The sequence below is a fragment of the Tribolium madens genome, unplaced genomic scaffold (assembly GCF_015345945.1).
Source record: "Tribolium madens isolate multiple individuals breed KSU strain unplaced genomic scaffold, Tmad_KSU_1.1 Scaffold_97;HRSCAF=244;Tcas5.2_LG3a, whole genome shotgun sequence".
Classification (NCBI taxonomy): domain Eukaryota; kingdom Metazoa; phylum Arthropoda; class Insecta; order Coleoptera; family Tenebrionidae; genus Tribolium; species Tribolium madens.
Window position 1 is genome coordinate 10,438,589 of NW_025401069.1, and position 14,886 is coordinate 10,453,474.

The following is a 14,886-nucleotide window of genomic DNA, read 5'->3' on the forward strand; positions in this document are numbered from 1 at the left end:
GGTTTAAGAGCACGACGCGTCAGCGGTCCAGACATTTCACTATTTCTTGTTACCTAGACAACTTTAAAATTTCAGCGTGCTATAAAGGCCAAATTACGCACGCTCCAGCGTGTTTTAATTTAGGATTATGATGCAGGTATAATAAAAAAATAATAAACTGTCAGTGTAATTGGTTTAGAAACTCAAGATTCATTACATTTTAGTTTGTTTTTATGAAAAAAAATTACATTAAATTTTAAAATTTGACATTTTTTATGTCTATTGTTACCGATGATGTTTTATATATTTTTTCACAATTATTTAGTAAGGATGCAAAAACTTTGAAAATAAAAGCCACAAATAACCTTATATGTAGCTTCTTTGTTTCCTCTTCTAATAGCCTGCTGCAAATATATGTAAAATTGTTTTTCCAACAGAAATAAATAGGGTCAAAGTCAAAATTCGTATAGATAGAATTTTGTAAACATTTTTTCCATGTTTTTGGTATCTTATCTTGTTTAGCATTTTTCTCTAACCGAAGAAAGTATATTTTAAATAACTTTTATAATATAAAAATTTAAATTTTTCTAGCAACTGTTTGAAGAAAATCACAATAAAATTAGAAATTTTCAATTTTAGGAAGCTTTCCGGGTTAACATCTTGTTTCTCCAAGTTGAAAAACAATTCGATAAAAAACGAGCACTTATGGTATTGCTTTTAATATTTAATCAAAACGTGCCAAGTCATATATTAAATGAAAAACTCGAGTTTGGATTTACCTAATTGATATTTGTGTATCGTTCGTGTAAAATAGAGTCCTGGCTAAGCCGTGCATTTAAAGCAGTGGTAAATAGCTGGCGAACTCCTGAATCCAGGATATTGCCCAAATTTAATTTATCTGATACTGTCCTGTAACCTGTCATGTGCATCCAGCTGGAAGTGTTATTTCAACTTTTCAGCGTTGGCAATTTCGTGTATACCTATCAGAAAGGTTCTTTTATGGCGTATAAATAGGAAGTCAATTTTTGGATTTCCTGTTATCGGAGATTTATCCAGGACCCTAAGACGAATTCCTGGAATAGCACCAAACCTTCAATTAGTTCGCAGTCCAGGGGACAGAAACCAGATATCCCAGGAAAAAAGTAACCCGTTTTGTATATTGCCGGCTTCTGAGACAATTAGTACCGAATAAAATGAACATGTCAGCTAAAATTCGTGATTTGTATGCCGAAGCGCGACTTTGCCCTGCTAGTGCCATTCTATGCTTTTTCTTATTGCGTGCGTGCGGATTTGACGCATAAATAATACAAGAACGTAGGTAAAAGAGAGAATTAATGTCAGTCACACACATACAGGAAATGGACCATTTATGAATATATACTTGCTTATTTAAATGTTGGATGTGTTCGCACAATGCCTTTATAGTAATGAAAGCGGTTTAAGCAATTATTGCACAACGGGTAATTGTTATGTTGCGAAAAAGGCACCTTGTGGGTACTTACGGTGAATTTGTTACTTTGTCGACGGAAATTACCCCACTTCAAACCTTATACGATAATGCTACTTGCCACTTTTTTGCATAATCGTGCTAATGGTAAACGAAAAGCGGCCCGCCTTAAATTGTTTGTCACAGGTCATTAGTCAATGTTGACTTTTCATGACGTTATCAAGGCTCTCCCTAACACGGGTTTCCGGAAAACCAACAAAGTGACAAAATTAAGCAAAATTTTCACTCGGAGACACTCCTTTAAAAATTATTAGCCAAAATTCGTTACTTATTTTTTTAATCCAATTTTGGGCATTCTTTTTGTTTTTAAAGCAGCTCCAAATAATGAAATTCACTCATAAATTGGTGTAGAGTAATACGTATTTTATTCATTTTGTTGGAAATTTATTATGCTAAGGAAGCAATTTGCACAACCATCAATTCTTAATTAAGAAACAAAATTTATTTCTGTGCAATTATTTACTTCTTGACGTTTAAATTGGATCTCAAATAATGGATTTATTCCTCATTTCATAATAAATTTTGAACTGTCAGTTGTAAAGTAATACAAAAGATTTAAGAACATTATTTTTTGAAATAAAAAATGTCGGATTCGTTGGTCTCCAACATTTTCTACTTCTCCTGGAAGGAGATCTTCTTATTCACAGTGGGAATTAGCGCAAAATTAATATTAATACGTTTCTCGTTTTATAATTTTACTGAAATCAATTTACATTTTAGAAAGACAGTAAGCGAAGAAAATTGCTGAAGGCACAAAGCTAAAAAGCTCTACCCTTCCACTTTAATTTAATACTAGAACTTTACATTTTATTTGTTTTCGGTAACGAGGATTGCTTAACGGGTTGGTTCGATAAAAATTTTAATTACGTGAGTGTTTTCTATTAATTAAAGTGACACGAAAAACTAAGTGACAAAGTATGTAACATTTCATTATTGCTGTTTATTTAACAAATTTAATCTACTCTTTGATGTGACAAATTTTAAGAAATACAAGTTTGTTGTTTTAACAAACGAGGCATTAAATAAATTGAATTGCAACCTCTGGTGATAAGAAAATCCTAGTCAAACCCAATTAATTCTCGTTTTTTGTTACAGTCAACTCTAAACTTGTTCTCGTTAACTTCATTTCTCTGGGGCTTCTTCTGAAGTTAGATCGCTTGACCATTCCCTTTATCCTAACCTTATCCTTGCCCTTTGAACAAGCTTATGTGCATATTACAAACAAGTTAAAGCTTTGCGGACAGTCCCTTTCCCATGTTTACTTCAGTATTCTCTGTTTGCTTTCTGAAACAACTTTTTTACGTAGTTTCGTGCACTAAAAAACAAAAAGTAAGAATAACAATGCAAATTTCAGTATTGGTGCTTCGTTGAATACGGTTCCCTGTTATTTGCCCGGTAAATGCGTCATTAATTTTGCAGATAACTGTACTTTGCAGCAGGAAATAAGAACAAAACGAGTGTTTTCATTTCGATTTCGCAACTCCCTTTTATTTGTTATTTTTACTCCCTTATTTTGAGAGTCGCATTTCGCACTGTATGATTTATGTGGGGGTTTACTCGCGTATCTTTATTCATAACTGTCATATTCTTGTCCTTTATTTTCATTTCACTTGTATACGTCCAAATTTATATTCATAAACCAACTGCTACTTTTTCATTCAATTCGCGAGGAATTTATAAGGTAAAAGGAAATTCGATACGAAAATGTTCGCCACAATAAATTTCAAGCACTTTAATTAATTAAAACCAAAATTTGATTAAAAAGTGGGCAATTATTGTTATTTCATTGCAAAACAAGCAACGTCTGGACTAGATAATTTGTTTCTCAAGAAATTACTTGATTAAAATTTAAATTACGTACACAGAGCGTCCCTGAAGTAACCATCCAGATATAACTTTATCGACGAGGGTCGAAAGGAATTAGAGTATGCAGAGAAATCATAAAAATATTGATTGAAAGGCGAAATTCACTAGGGATTTTCAAGTTTCTCATTTCGGTGGTAATGCTGAGCAAATAGTTATGTCATTTAATTTCTAGTTTCTTTGTCACGTTACTTTATTACCACGTTTCAATAAGTATGGAGAATGTTCTCCAATGTCTTTGCAATGAGAATACTTTTGTGGTAATGTAATATTCGAGTTTCTGTTAAGAGAATGAAATTTCATTCGAAGATTAGTTAGTAATTTAGATCAAATAACCAAACCTCTTGTACGACAAGAAGAACGCAAAATTCAAGATCAAACGAATAAAATCTAATCACCATATTCATAAATCTAAAAGTATGTAACGTATACGTGAGTGCACTGTCTTATATAGCAACATCCAATATGATGCTTCACTTTGAGACTCATATAATATAGAATAAAGTAAAATATTGGAAAATACTTTCTACAACATCTAAAATTGCGAATAGCCCGATCAAAGTTTAACTCCAAAATGTTCTCCCTGAAAACTAAAATTGTGCTTTTCCATTATTTCTTTGCCCCCAACGGCATTCCTGCGTTTCGGGGAATAATTACAAAGTTATAAACTCATCCAAGTCCCCGAGGACAAACAGTTTTTCACTCAGATTAAATGAGGAGTGATTATTTTTAAGTGACAAGCTTACAATCGGTGACAGTATGTACTAGGTATGCCGTGATTTAATCCACTCTTCGGCCTAAAGCTAACTATTTTCAGACATGAATCAGATTATGAAAATCATATCAAACTAAGAATGGGCTTAATGCTTATTTGCTTTTTGTATGTTTAGAATTGAGGTAGGTATACTTTATGTTATTGATCCGGGTCATTGTTTAGGTCGGGGCTAACACGAATATGGAGTTGATCAATCATAACACAGTAAAAATAATAAAAATATCGTCAAATAAACGTTATTTAAATTTTTGTTATGGTGATACTTTTGTTATACATAATGTGTAATATGAAATCTTTTGTTAGACAAACGTTCAAGGTAAAAATCCTTCCTGGTAACTCAATTATTTTATACCCCATTGCATATGTGTTATTTTTATGTCGAGGAAATTTTCTTGTATTTGGTGTTAGAAATCTAGTTGCAGTATTGGGGAGACAACAATTCGTGATTGTAGTTTTATATTCTTTGCACTTCGAACACTACGTGAATTTCTAAACAAGATTAAAAATCGCAAAACTATGAAAACAACTGGAAAAGTAGTATAAATCTTCCAAAACAAGCAGAAAAAGTAACTTTTTAATGAAGGGGTAAAATGACATTCTATACAGAGAGTACATACGTTTTTCACATTTCACTTTCAACTCAAGCACTTAGGCATGGCTCATTATTTTTTTATTTTAAAAATGAACATAAATTATTCAAAAAAAAATGTGCGTTTCAAATGCATTACTCCGTCTAATACATCAAATTTCCAAACAACCTGCTTCCATACGTTTAAATTTTATTAATTTTAAATGAGCTTAAATAATAAATTAGTTTGGAATAAAGAGGAATTTATAAATTTATTAGCTTATTGTACAGTAAACAATGGTGTCCAATAGTCATTTTATTGAAGTCTTCCCCTTTTGCTGTCTTCTTCCCTTTTAAAAATAACGTGCAAAATATTTCCGCATTATGTGGCAGCAAAAACATCAATTTATTTTTTCCAAATCCTTTCATTTTGTGGTCGTGCCCTTTGGCTTTTTGCTGAAACGTTAGCGAGGCCATTAAGTTCCTCCCGTATTAAATGTGCTACATTCTCTTCCTTGTAAAGTGATTTAGAGCTTTGAACAAAGCAAAAGAGTAAAACCAGAAGGAGAAAAAACAATAAAACTTTGATAAGAAGGTGCCTGACGAGATTAATTGAGTGAGTTCAATTGTGCTTTTATCACACCCACCACCGGCCGCAATTTCGCTTTTGTTATGACTCATTAAGAATGGCATCCGCCGGTCATTCTTTCCAAAAGTGGAGCAAATCTCATTTCGATGCAATTATACGACTTGAGAAATGGGTATGAGGTCGTGGGAATGTATGATTGTCCTGAGGGAGTTGGTTCCGGAGAATGGGATTTATGGAAAAAATCCGGTGCAACTTACCTCTTCCTGTTGGCAATATTTAGGTCAGCATTGCTCCTGCAAGGAGACACACCCTCGTTTATTGACTATCAACGATTGCAAACTAATAACTAAAATGGCAGGACTGTTTGCACACTGACACCATATTACACCAAACATACGCTAGCACTCGTGCGAATCGCGCGAGCTTTTCGAAAATTCGCGACTGGTTTAGCCGAATGAAAATTCCGAAAAAAAATCAGTAAAAGTCGAACGGTTTCACTAAAACGATTTATTCGGGTTTCAATTCCTATCTAATAATTGAAAACGACAATTAAAGCCTACATCGGCCAGTTTATAATTAAATTTGATGGTCCTGCAATTTACGTTGTTAGAATCCGGGGACTCGAAACGGACTAAATTCATTCATTGACTACACTTTAGCGCAAGCGCTCTTTCTRTTCGTCGTGCCATCGCCGCACGTTTGACTCGAATAAAGATAGATGGAGGATCATTTTAGGGTGTGTGACTGAAAGGAAAGCTCCGAAACTGTTAACAGGAGAAGGACATGCAAGAACGACGCAGAGAACAAGGAAGTATGCTAGAACGCGCTCCCCCTCGAAACTACAACCAGGGGTGATGTAGTAGTTTTCATTATTGCTAGAAGTAGTGCTATTATTCCTTGCATACGTTTCACAACGAATATTTATTTAATGAAGAAGTCTACATTTGTCCTGAAAGCACCTGAAGTGGCGTCGCGACGCCATCTGGCGCTGAAATCCGGGCGAGTCCTTGCTACAGCTGACCTCATATAAACTGTTTCCTTCGATATTTCTATGATTTATGCCGTTAGTAACTTATTTTTGACTATTTCTGAGTAATCGATAGGTGAGGGAGTCTTACAAGAGGTTTAGAAATCACCGGATGCGCAACTACTTTCCGGACAAGCAGATGTCGAACATCAATTACTGGCTTCCTGTAATCAACTTTACGCACTTTTAAATAATCTTGATTGTGCAAAAAATACAGTTTCACCAATTCTCAGTGAAATTACTATCAACGCAAATTTGCAAATGGGGACGAATAAAACACACATGTTTTGCTAATTACTTGCTAATTTATGTTACAATGCAATTTTAAATAAAATAAATCACTTGATATTTTTCGTTCTGGTAAAAAAAAACATCCCCCCGCAAAAATAATTTTCATTTTACTACATACTCGTATTTACATTATTTAGCCGATGAAATACATATGAAAAAACTAGTGAATATTACAACATTTACTCATTATTGTAAGATTTTCTTTTGTTGCCTCGCAAAAAATCAAAACAAAAGAACACAAGTCTTGTTAAAAAATAATTTTCAGGCTTGGATCAGTATTTTGTGGTTTATTTGTTAAATTGATTTCCTCTTGRTCTGCGGTGAGTTACCGTAATTGAACATTATCGATGGATGTCTGTATTAGGTACAACAACAATTGTGTACCTACATACATTTATAAACATACAATGTGCCTAGATAATTGATTTTCATGTAGATAGTGTGGARACTGTGTACGCAATCTAGTCGAAACGTACATGGTTCAATATAAATTAGTCAAAAACATGTTGCATAGGTTAATCGATTTTCTGCATAGAACATTAAAATTTCTCGTAAAATACGACAATGTGTTACAGTTTGTTTAATCATGCGTAGAAATTACAATAAAGCTGGCAAACTAGATTTGCAACCTAATTAATATTGAAGTCTACACAAATCGTAGAGGTAGAGTGTAACAATAGTTATGGTTCTGTGACTAAGTATCCATCAGAGTAATTTTGTTAAAATAACATAAAACGCAAATAAACAGTTCAACTGAAATAATTATTGAGAAAAATTTAAATACATACAAAGTATTTAACAATGAATTGTTTTTTCGAACAGTACATCTACTATACAGACTTTTAATAGTTATATTTTGTGTTTTCATTGTTGAAGCAGCGAATCTTAATCGTCTTTACGACTTACAATTTTGTGTGAAAGCGTGGCATTGACATTTTTATTGCTCGTGAAACTTTATCCTGCTGCAACTTTATTTTGACAAACATTTTATACAAAAAGACTCTCAATCTGCTTTCCCTAAGTACACAAAAAAATTAAAACTTATTCATTCATTGTTTTTTAAATTCTTTAAAAAAGATTATGATTTGTCGTGTTTACAACGTATACCACGTTGATTCTGCAATACAGGTTGAGTCACAGAGTGTTCCGTTTTTATTGTTACAAATTTAAAAATGTGATAAAATATTTAATTATAAGCAAAAATTGCAATTACAATTACAAAATTTGGTACAACTGCTGACCTTTATACACTTAAACAAATACAAAGATCAAATTTTTTGTTCAGGAGGGGTTATAAGGTATAAAGAAATTAATTTTAAAACTTACTGCTGTTTATGGTATATAACATAAATTTTGAAATTTTTGATCAGGAGGGGTTATAAAGTAAAAAGTAATTAATTTGAAACCTTAATGTTGTTTATGGTATACCAGGTGAATAAAAAGTATGGAACTAAACGTTTTTTGCTTAAACTATTTATTTTTTGAAAAAACTAATTGATGAGTGATAAAGTACTATAAAAATGTGATGTTTTAACAAAAATAACATTTTTCGAAATTTTCTTTTGTTTTTGTGTTCTACAAACATTTTAATTTTTTTAAATGGCAACCCACTATAAAATCATTTTTCTCATAAAAGCTATATTCTAAGGATTACAAACTATTTTGACAAAAAAATTCGCAAAACTCAAAAACAAAACAAAATTTCGTTCTGAAAATACAATCACTTTTTTTATATTAGACTTTAATTTATATTAATTATTATTTTCTGGAGGCAAATGATTAAAAATAAAACCGCTTGGTTCCATACTTTATATTCACCCTGTAAAACATAAATTTTGAATRCATTTTACTCATAAACGGAAAGTTGTATTGAACCAACGCAAAAAACCAGAAATTTTTTAAAAAACTTATTTCTTGCGTATCTACAATGTTTTAACACTTTGCGGGGTCATTTGGAGCAATTTTAAAGTTTTAAATTTTTTTGATTCTTGGCAAAATTTTGATCGAATTTCTGCACTTTCATTTTTCTTTCTTACATAAAAGAAATATTGTCCTGCACTTAATAACAAATAATGATCAATTTCGCGTATTAATTTCAATGTGAAAAATTCAAGTTTTGATGATTGTAGAAAAATATTATTTTTGAAACTCGATCTAAGAACGTTTTATTTGTTGAATTTTTGAACTAAGATATGGGAAAACGGGGAAAACTCCATTCTTATGGTTGGCGTTACTGGTATTGACAGCTGAGAAGAGGTTAAGAAATCAAAACAAAGAACATTGTTCTGTAATTAATATAAAGATTTTTTATTTAGTATTAATTCGGTAAGTAATATAATCTATTCACATTGACTCGAGTAATATGCTAATTTTTTGAAGGTAGGGAAATTTGTCATAGTTCTCCCGTTCGATTAAGGTTATATTGGGGGTTCTTTTGTACAAAAATCAATCGCCTTACAATGGGTTTACTGCCTGACTCATGTCATCATCATAAACTTACATTTATTATTAAATTAGTTTGGTCTTCTGCGTCTACATAACGTTYCAGTGCCGTATTGTTCAATGTATTTGGGGCTGATTCATTAAGTCTATGTTGGTATTTGCAAAAGGGACCTCATGTGGTAAGTAATCCCCTCATTATTGGAGGTAAAATATTTTATTGTGCAATACAACTTTATTCGAATTGGAAAACTATACATCTCTTGGTCAGGAAGTATGRTTACATGTAAAGTTATTGAAGTTAAATAATTATATCTAAATCTGTTTTTTCAAGGGAAATCAAGTCAAAGTCTTGGTGAAAAAATTGGTAGCAGCTTATCTTCATAGCCACAAATTTTATTTGCTTCTTGAATTTTTTTTTGCTTCTTGAAATTTTGTTGTTGCCTGTATGCTCTTATAAAAGCGTCATAATCGAATACTTGAGGACAGACACCACTATAGTCAATGTGTAACGATAGAATTCATTGCAATATTGATAGAAACACACACAAGTAAGTATAAATTTTGTGGACAAAAATTAGCTTCTTGCTACAAAAATTTTGATAAAAAAGAAAAAAAATTGCAAAAGATAGAAGCAGGTATTATAGAGATTGCCAATACATTTGGCGTAATTTAATGAAATGAGCTCGAAATTGACTCATGTTCTAAACTCTTTCAGATTGTTTGAAAATTGTTACTTTTCCAACTCCTTAAAAACGGTGCAAATACTCAAACAGGCACTAATTTAATTGCGTTCTATCTCATTCAAGTGTATTTTGTATTCCCGTCAATTTCTTGCTAAAATTTAGAGAATGTTTAGAAAATTGCGCCCATATTTTAACGATGTTCTTTTTGAACTTCTGCTTGCACACTTTTCGCCTCCAAATTTCCAGAAACTCTTAGAGCTACCCAATTTGTCCCTATTTTTGTGTTTTCGTCTCTAAATTTTCTTTGCTAGTGGTGCCAATGCTAAGACTGTTTGACATTTTCATTAAAAAACAGACTTTAGCTGATTAATTTTCTATAATAATTTACGTGTTGCCATCCAAGGCTAGTAGATTATTATATAAGAAATTTGAAATGTAAAATGTATAAACACAAAATTATTATAGGAGAAAGGTAATAAAAATTATTGAACTTTTTTGTCTTCTTTTATCATTTTCAGATATGGAAGAGGATAGATATGGTGTCGACATAAAAATATTATCTGAATTTAGACAGTTGATGCTAAGAAGGAAAAGAAGTAAGATGGACTTGTGTGTAGAAGTGTTTGTCAACCTTGCCATCCAAGCAAAACTAAGGGCAAAGTTAATGCTTGTGTCTGCAGTAGGCGAACTAACGTTTATGAACAATGCAACAAACGAAACTTTAAAATTTTTACAAGTACATTGGGTTGTGCCCAGCAGCAAGAAACCGGGGTAAAACTTCAGTTCAATACCTTCATAGGCACCGTAAACCTAGAAATTTGTTTCGACGACCTTGAAACCACGGAGAGGTTCATGAGTTTACTACCCCCGATTGCTAGTCCAACACCCTGCTTGGATTGATTGGAAAAATGGTTTCAATTAAGAGGATTGCTTTTCTGCATCGAATCGTCGTTCGATGGAAACTATGGACTGTTACCAGCGAGGAAGACCATAATAAAAAGCATGAAGATGAGTGAAGTTTTTTTTGTACGTAAAAAATTAAGATTTTGATTGGAAGTAATTGGAAAATATGCATAAATAAATGAATTCATGTAGAGGAATTTTCATATTCTTTGATATAAGTTCAGACTGTAAACTCAATAAAAAAATTATAAACCTAGTTTATTATTATTATTATTATTATTATTATATACCCATACGTATGGTTGTTCAGAGTGTGTAGTTTGATTCATTTTTTCCTCTCTTTGAACTTTTGGAGACGAAAAATTCGCAAGCAAGAACTCAGAAAAAGAGCCCGTTAAAATGTATTCAATTTGTAATGCAGGTTTACTAAACATTTCTCAATTTATGAGAATACYAAATAAACATGAACGAGAAAGAACGCAATTAAATTAGTGCCTGTATGCATAGTTTAGAAGAACGAGTTGAAAAAGTAACAATTTTGAAACTAAAGCTGAAAAAGAATTTAGAAATAAAGATAAATTACACATAATTTATTGCCAATCTTCATAATACCTGCTTGTCTCTTTTGCAAAATAACTTTGTTCTGTAAAATTATTTTTCATTAAAGTTTTTGTAGCAAGAAGCTCATTTTTGTCCACAACATTATCACATACAATATACTTACTTGCGGTGTGTTTCTATRAAAATTATTAGCACTGAATTCTGTCTTTAAACCTTAGGAAATGATGTCTGTCCTCAGGTTCAGGTATTCGATTACAACGCTTTCAAAGACCAAATGGGCACATAAGATTCATAAATGTCAAAAGTTTTGACATCTCAACATGAAAACATCCATAATTTTTTAACAAAATTTCTAGGGACAAAAAAGAGCAAACAAAATTTATAGCTATGGAGATAAGCTGCTACCAATTTTTTCACCAAAGTTTTAACATCGTGGGGTTTTGGTGATTTGCATTAAAAAAAACAAGCTTTAATGTTTTTTGATCCCATAAAAATAAATTTGTATTATGGACAATGAACGTTATGGATTCTTGCTCCAATCGTCGGTTAGAGTATGACAGCTGCTTGCTGCGCTCTGATTGGCCCGTTTTAAAATTGTAAATCTTCAACTGTAAGAACTGAAACTTCATGGAACAGCAATCATAAACTCGTTTATTTGCGTGAGTTTTTGAGTGATTTTGTGCTTCAGATGTGTAATTTGATTAGTTTTAGTTAAAAATGTGTGACACTCCGTTTAAAACACCTTTTCCCTGTCGGACCGCTCGAGCTGACCTAAACCGAGAGATGTTTGGCGAAAAAGCGGCCTCCGACAGCGATGAAAGCATTGCCTCGTCCAACTCTGATAACATGGGGTCTGCCACAACCCAGTCTTCAAATGGAGATATTTCCCTGGTAGCACAATTCGACGATTTGATGCGGAGCTATCGCCCCCTTAGAAACAACGAGCTGGAGACAATCCCAGCATTTATCGAGTTTGTCGAAGAAGTTAAATTGTTGTTTGTTGATTATTTTCAAGCCTTGGATGAGTGTAAAAGGCTGCAATGTGTCCTTGATAGTAAAGTAATGGAATGTAGCGATTTGGAGAACAAGTTACACTCAGCGCGAAAAATGATTGATAAGGAAAAGCTAATGGTCAGGACGGCACGAAGGGAGAGAGATGAATTAGTCGGTGTTTTGTGTCATTWTGTAAACATTTATTAAGCTATTGTTTTCAGGCGTCTCAGATAAACCTCGTCAAAGATCTTCTGTTCAAAGACAAAAAGTCCACAAGCAGGTTTTCTGACGAAATGAGGCGAAAATTGTCATTTTTAAACAACAACAACAACGGGGAAAGCGACTGGGATTTAACTAGTGCAAACGGAAATGGGCACCAACCCCAACTTAGCGCTATTAAAGAAGTTAATTCAACGGGTATCACGAAAATATWGAAAAATTTAACTCGTTACAATCGTTATTTATTTCAGGATCAATGCTTTCAGACTTCAGTTATTCTCAATCCGAAGATGATTTAGATCATTCGCGCCTCTCGGGAGTTGCGTGGAAGAAGCACAGGCCTAGCACAGGCGGAGTTGCTGAACCTGCTGTTAAAAAACGACGTTCTTCGGGAAATAAAGTTGTTGAGGTAATTTTTTATTTTTTTTTTCACTGTTTGTTGTAAAGCATACTCATTTTTTTAAAGATTGGGGCGGCTGATACTGTTAGAGCAACAACAACCTTAACTCTCAACAAGGATGGCCCCATCACTGCCACTTCTATCATCGAGTCCGTCCCCAAAACTCCGGGAGTTCCGGAACCAGCTCATACGGTTGTATGATCCCAAAATTTTTCGTTTATTTTGACTGAAATAATTTAGGTCGAGTCATACCCAAGTGCCCCTCCCTCAAACCTTGTTTTCGAGTCATGGGCCCGTGGCAGCCCCCGCAAATCTTACCACAAACTCAACGGCAGAGAACATTGTTTCCAACAGAAAACTCTTGTAATGCCTGAAACTTGCGCATGTTGCGATAAACGCATCCGTTTTGGTAAAACTGCCTTCAAGTGCAAAGAATGCAAAGCTGTTTGCCATCTAGAATGCAAGAATAATCTTCCCTTGCCGTGTATTCCCGTGGTGCACACACCAAATCAACGAAACGGAATGGTACGTTACTAGGAAATATCAATTTTTCCATTAATGTTTGTTTGAAGGGGGTGATTGGGGATTACACCCCAACAAGTCCGCCAATGGTTCCAGCCATTCTCATCCACTGCATAAACGAAATTGAGTTGAGGGGGCTATCAGAAATTGGTTTGTACCGAGTTCCAGGCTCAGAGCGTGACGTTAAAGCGTTGAAAGAGCGGTTTTTGAAAGGGAAAGGAGCCCCTTGTCTCAATCAAATTGACATTCCTGTTATTTGTGGAACTGTCAAAGACTTTCTAAGGGGTTTGCATGAACCGATCATTACTTACGCCTTATGGAAGAAATTTGTACAAGCCGTCAATGCTAAGGACCCAATTGACATACAACCAGCTCTGTATCAAGCCATATCAGAGCTTCCACAGCCAAACAGGGATACTCTAGCATATATGGTTTTGCATCTTCAGAAGTACAAAAAACATTGCAATTGGAACTAGTTTTAAAATTTTTGTTTTCAGAGTGGCAGAAGCCAAAGAGTGCAAAATGAATATCACTAACCTTGCCAAAATTTTCGGACCTACCATAGTTGGCTACTCGTCCGATGATCCAAATCCAAACCACTTGTTGGATGAAATTGCCCAACATAATATGGTATGTTTTATGGTATGACAGTTCAGGTTGGGAAATGTCCACTTCCTAGCCTGAACTGCATGTTATGTTTTTTTAAAGTTTGATAGATTCTTTAAGAATGATTATTTATACGAACTTTGATGGTTATTTATCACACATTCAAATTTAAAACAAGGAGTTTTGTTAGGTAATGGAACATTTGCTGAACATTCCTTCGGATTACTGGTCCGGTTTTATCAATGTCGAACCGACTTATCAACGTGGAAAATTGCAACAAACCCCAAGCACTGATTCTTTATTGCGTCCTATAGCTCCTAAAGGACTTTTCACTCCAGTGAGCGCCAACAGGTAGCTCCCACATTACATATCTGAGTTTTTTAATTATCACTTTGCAGGAATTCGGCGAAAAAGAAGCAGAAGTATTTTCCTTCGCCCAAAAACTACCGTTAACGATTTTTAACATTTTAATTTACTTTTAACTTTTCTTTTTGCATAATTATTTACTTTAGCATGTTTTTTTTAAATATTTTTGGTACCAGAAGTTATTTTGTAATTTAGAGATTAAATTGTAAAATAGTTGTGTAAAAATTATACTTTGAAATATATTTATTCCAAAACGTAGTTGTTTCTTGCATTAGCTTTTAGTATCGATACTGAAACCGTCATAAAAGGACGTTGAAATTTAAAAATTTTGGATAACTATTTAATCTAGGTCCAAAACGAGGAACGAAAAATTCTAAAGCGTTCGTATTATGCGCAATGACGAATCGCCCTCGGTTTATGACAGCACGATGAAAGACATAAAATCCGTCAACGTCATGGGGAGTGATTAAACAATACAGCTGAGGTCACGATTTGGGGCGACATTCACAACCTTACATAAGAATTGTAGGGATAAACGCTGAGGTAACAATGGGATTCCAGGAAGATGAGTTCAACATTATGGCCTCTGAGA

At 33.6% G+C, this 14,886-nt stretch overlaps 2 protein-coding genes and 1 long non-coding RNA gene across 11 annotated transcripts in view; 2 read left to right on the forward strand and 1 right to left on the reverse strand.

Moving 5' to 3' along the window:
* LOC123014570 (kazrin) overlaps nt 1–5,906 on the reverse strand; it is a 28,624-nt gene extending 22,718 nt beyond the window's left edge. For all 8 annotated transcript variants that reach the window (XM_044413748.1, XM_044413751.1, XM_044413755.1 and 5 more), the window contains exon 1: nt 5,539–5,906. The gene's annotated coding sequence lies outside the window, so the exon portion shown is untranslated. The remainder of the gene's footprint in view (nt 1–5,538) is intronic.
* A 2,888-nt stretch (nt 5,907–8,794) lies between these two features.
* On the forward strand, nt 8,795–10,883 carry LOC123014310. Its single transcript, XR_006413313.1, has 3 exons — nt 8,795–8,924; nt 8,979–9,589; nt 10,243–10,883. It is a non-coding gene; the product is annotated as an uncharacterized LOC123014310 (long non-coding RNA).
* An 846-nt stretch (nt 10,884–11,729) lies between these two features.
* LOC123014479 (rac GTPase-activating protein 1-like) lies at nt 11,730–14,496 on the forward strand. Of its 2 annotated transcripts, none has more exons than XM_044413621.1 (10): nt 11,730–11,847; nt 11,900–12,352; nt 12,403–12,598; nt 12,652–12,809; nt 12,867–12,992; nt 13,041–13,325; nt 13,373–13,770; nt 13,820–13,952; nt 14,119–14,279; nt 14,327–14,496. In XM_044413621.1, exons 2-10 carry the CDS (start codon nt 11,906–11,908, stop codon nt 14,379–14,381), a joined length of 1,959 nt encoding a protein of 652 aa, XP_044269556.1. In that variant the 5' UTR covers nt 11,730–11,847; nt 11,900–11,905; the 3' UTR covers nt 14,382–14,496. The 2 variants fall into 2 exon arrangements, with proteins under 2 accessions (XP_044269556.1, XP_044269557.1); XM_044413622.1 differs by having other exon boundaries at nt 11,786–11,847; nt 11,894–12,352.
* The last annotated feature ends 390 nt before the right edge of the window (nt 14,497–14,886 follow it).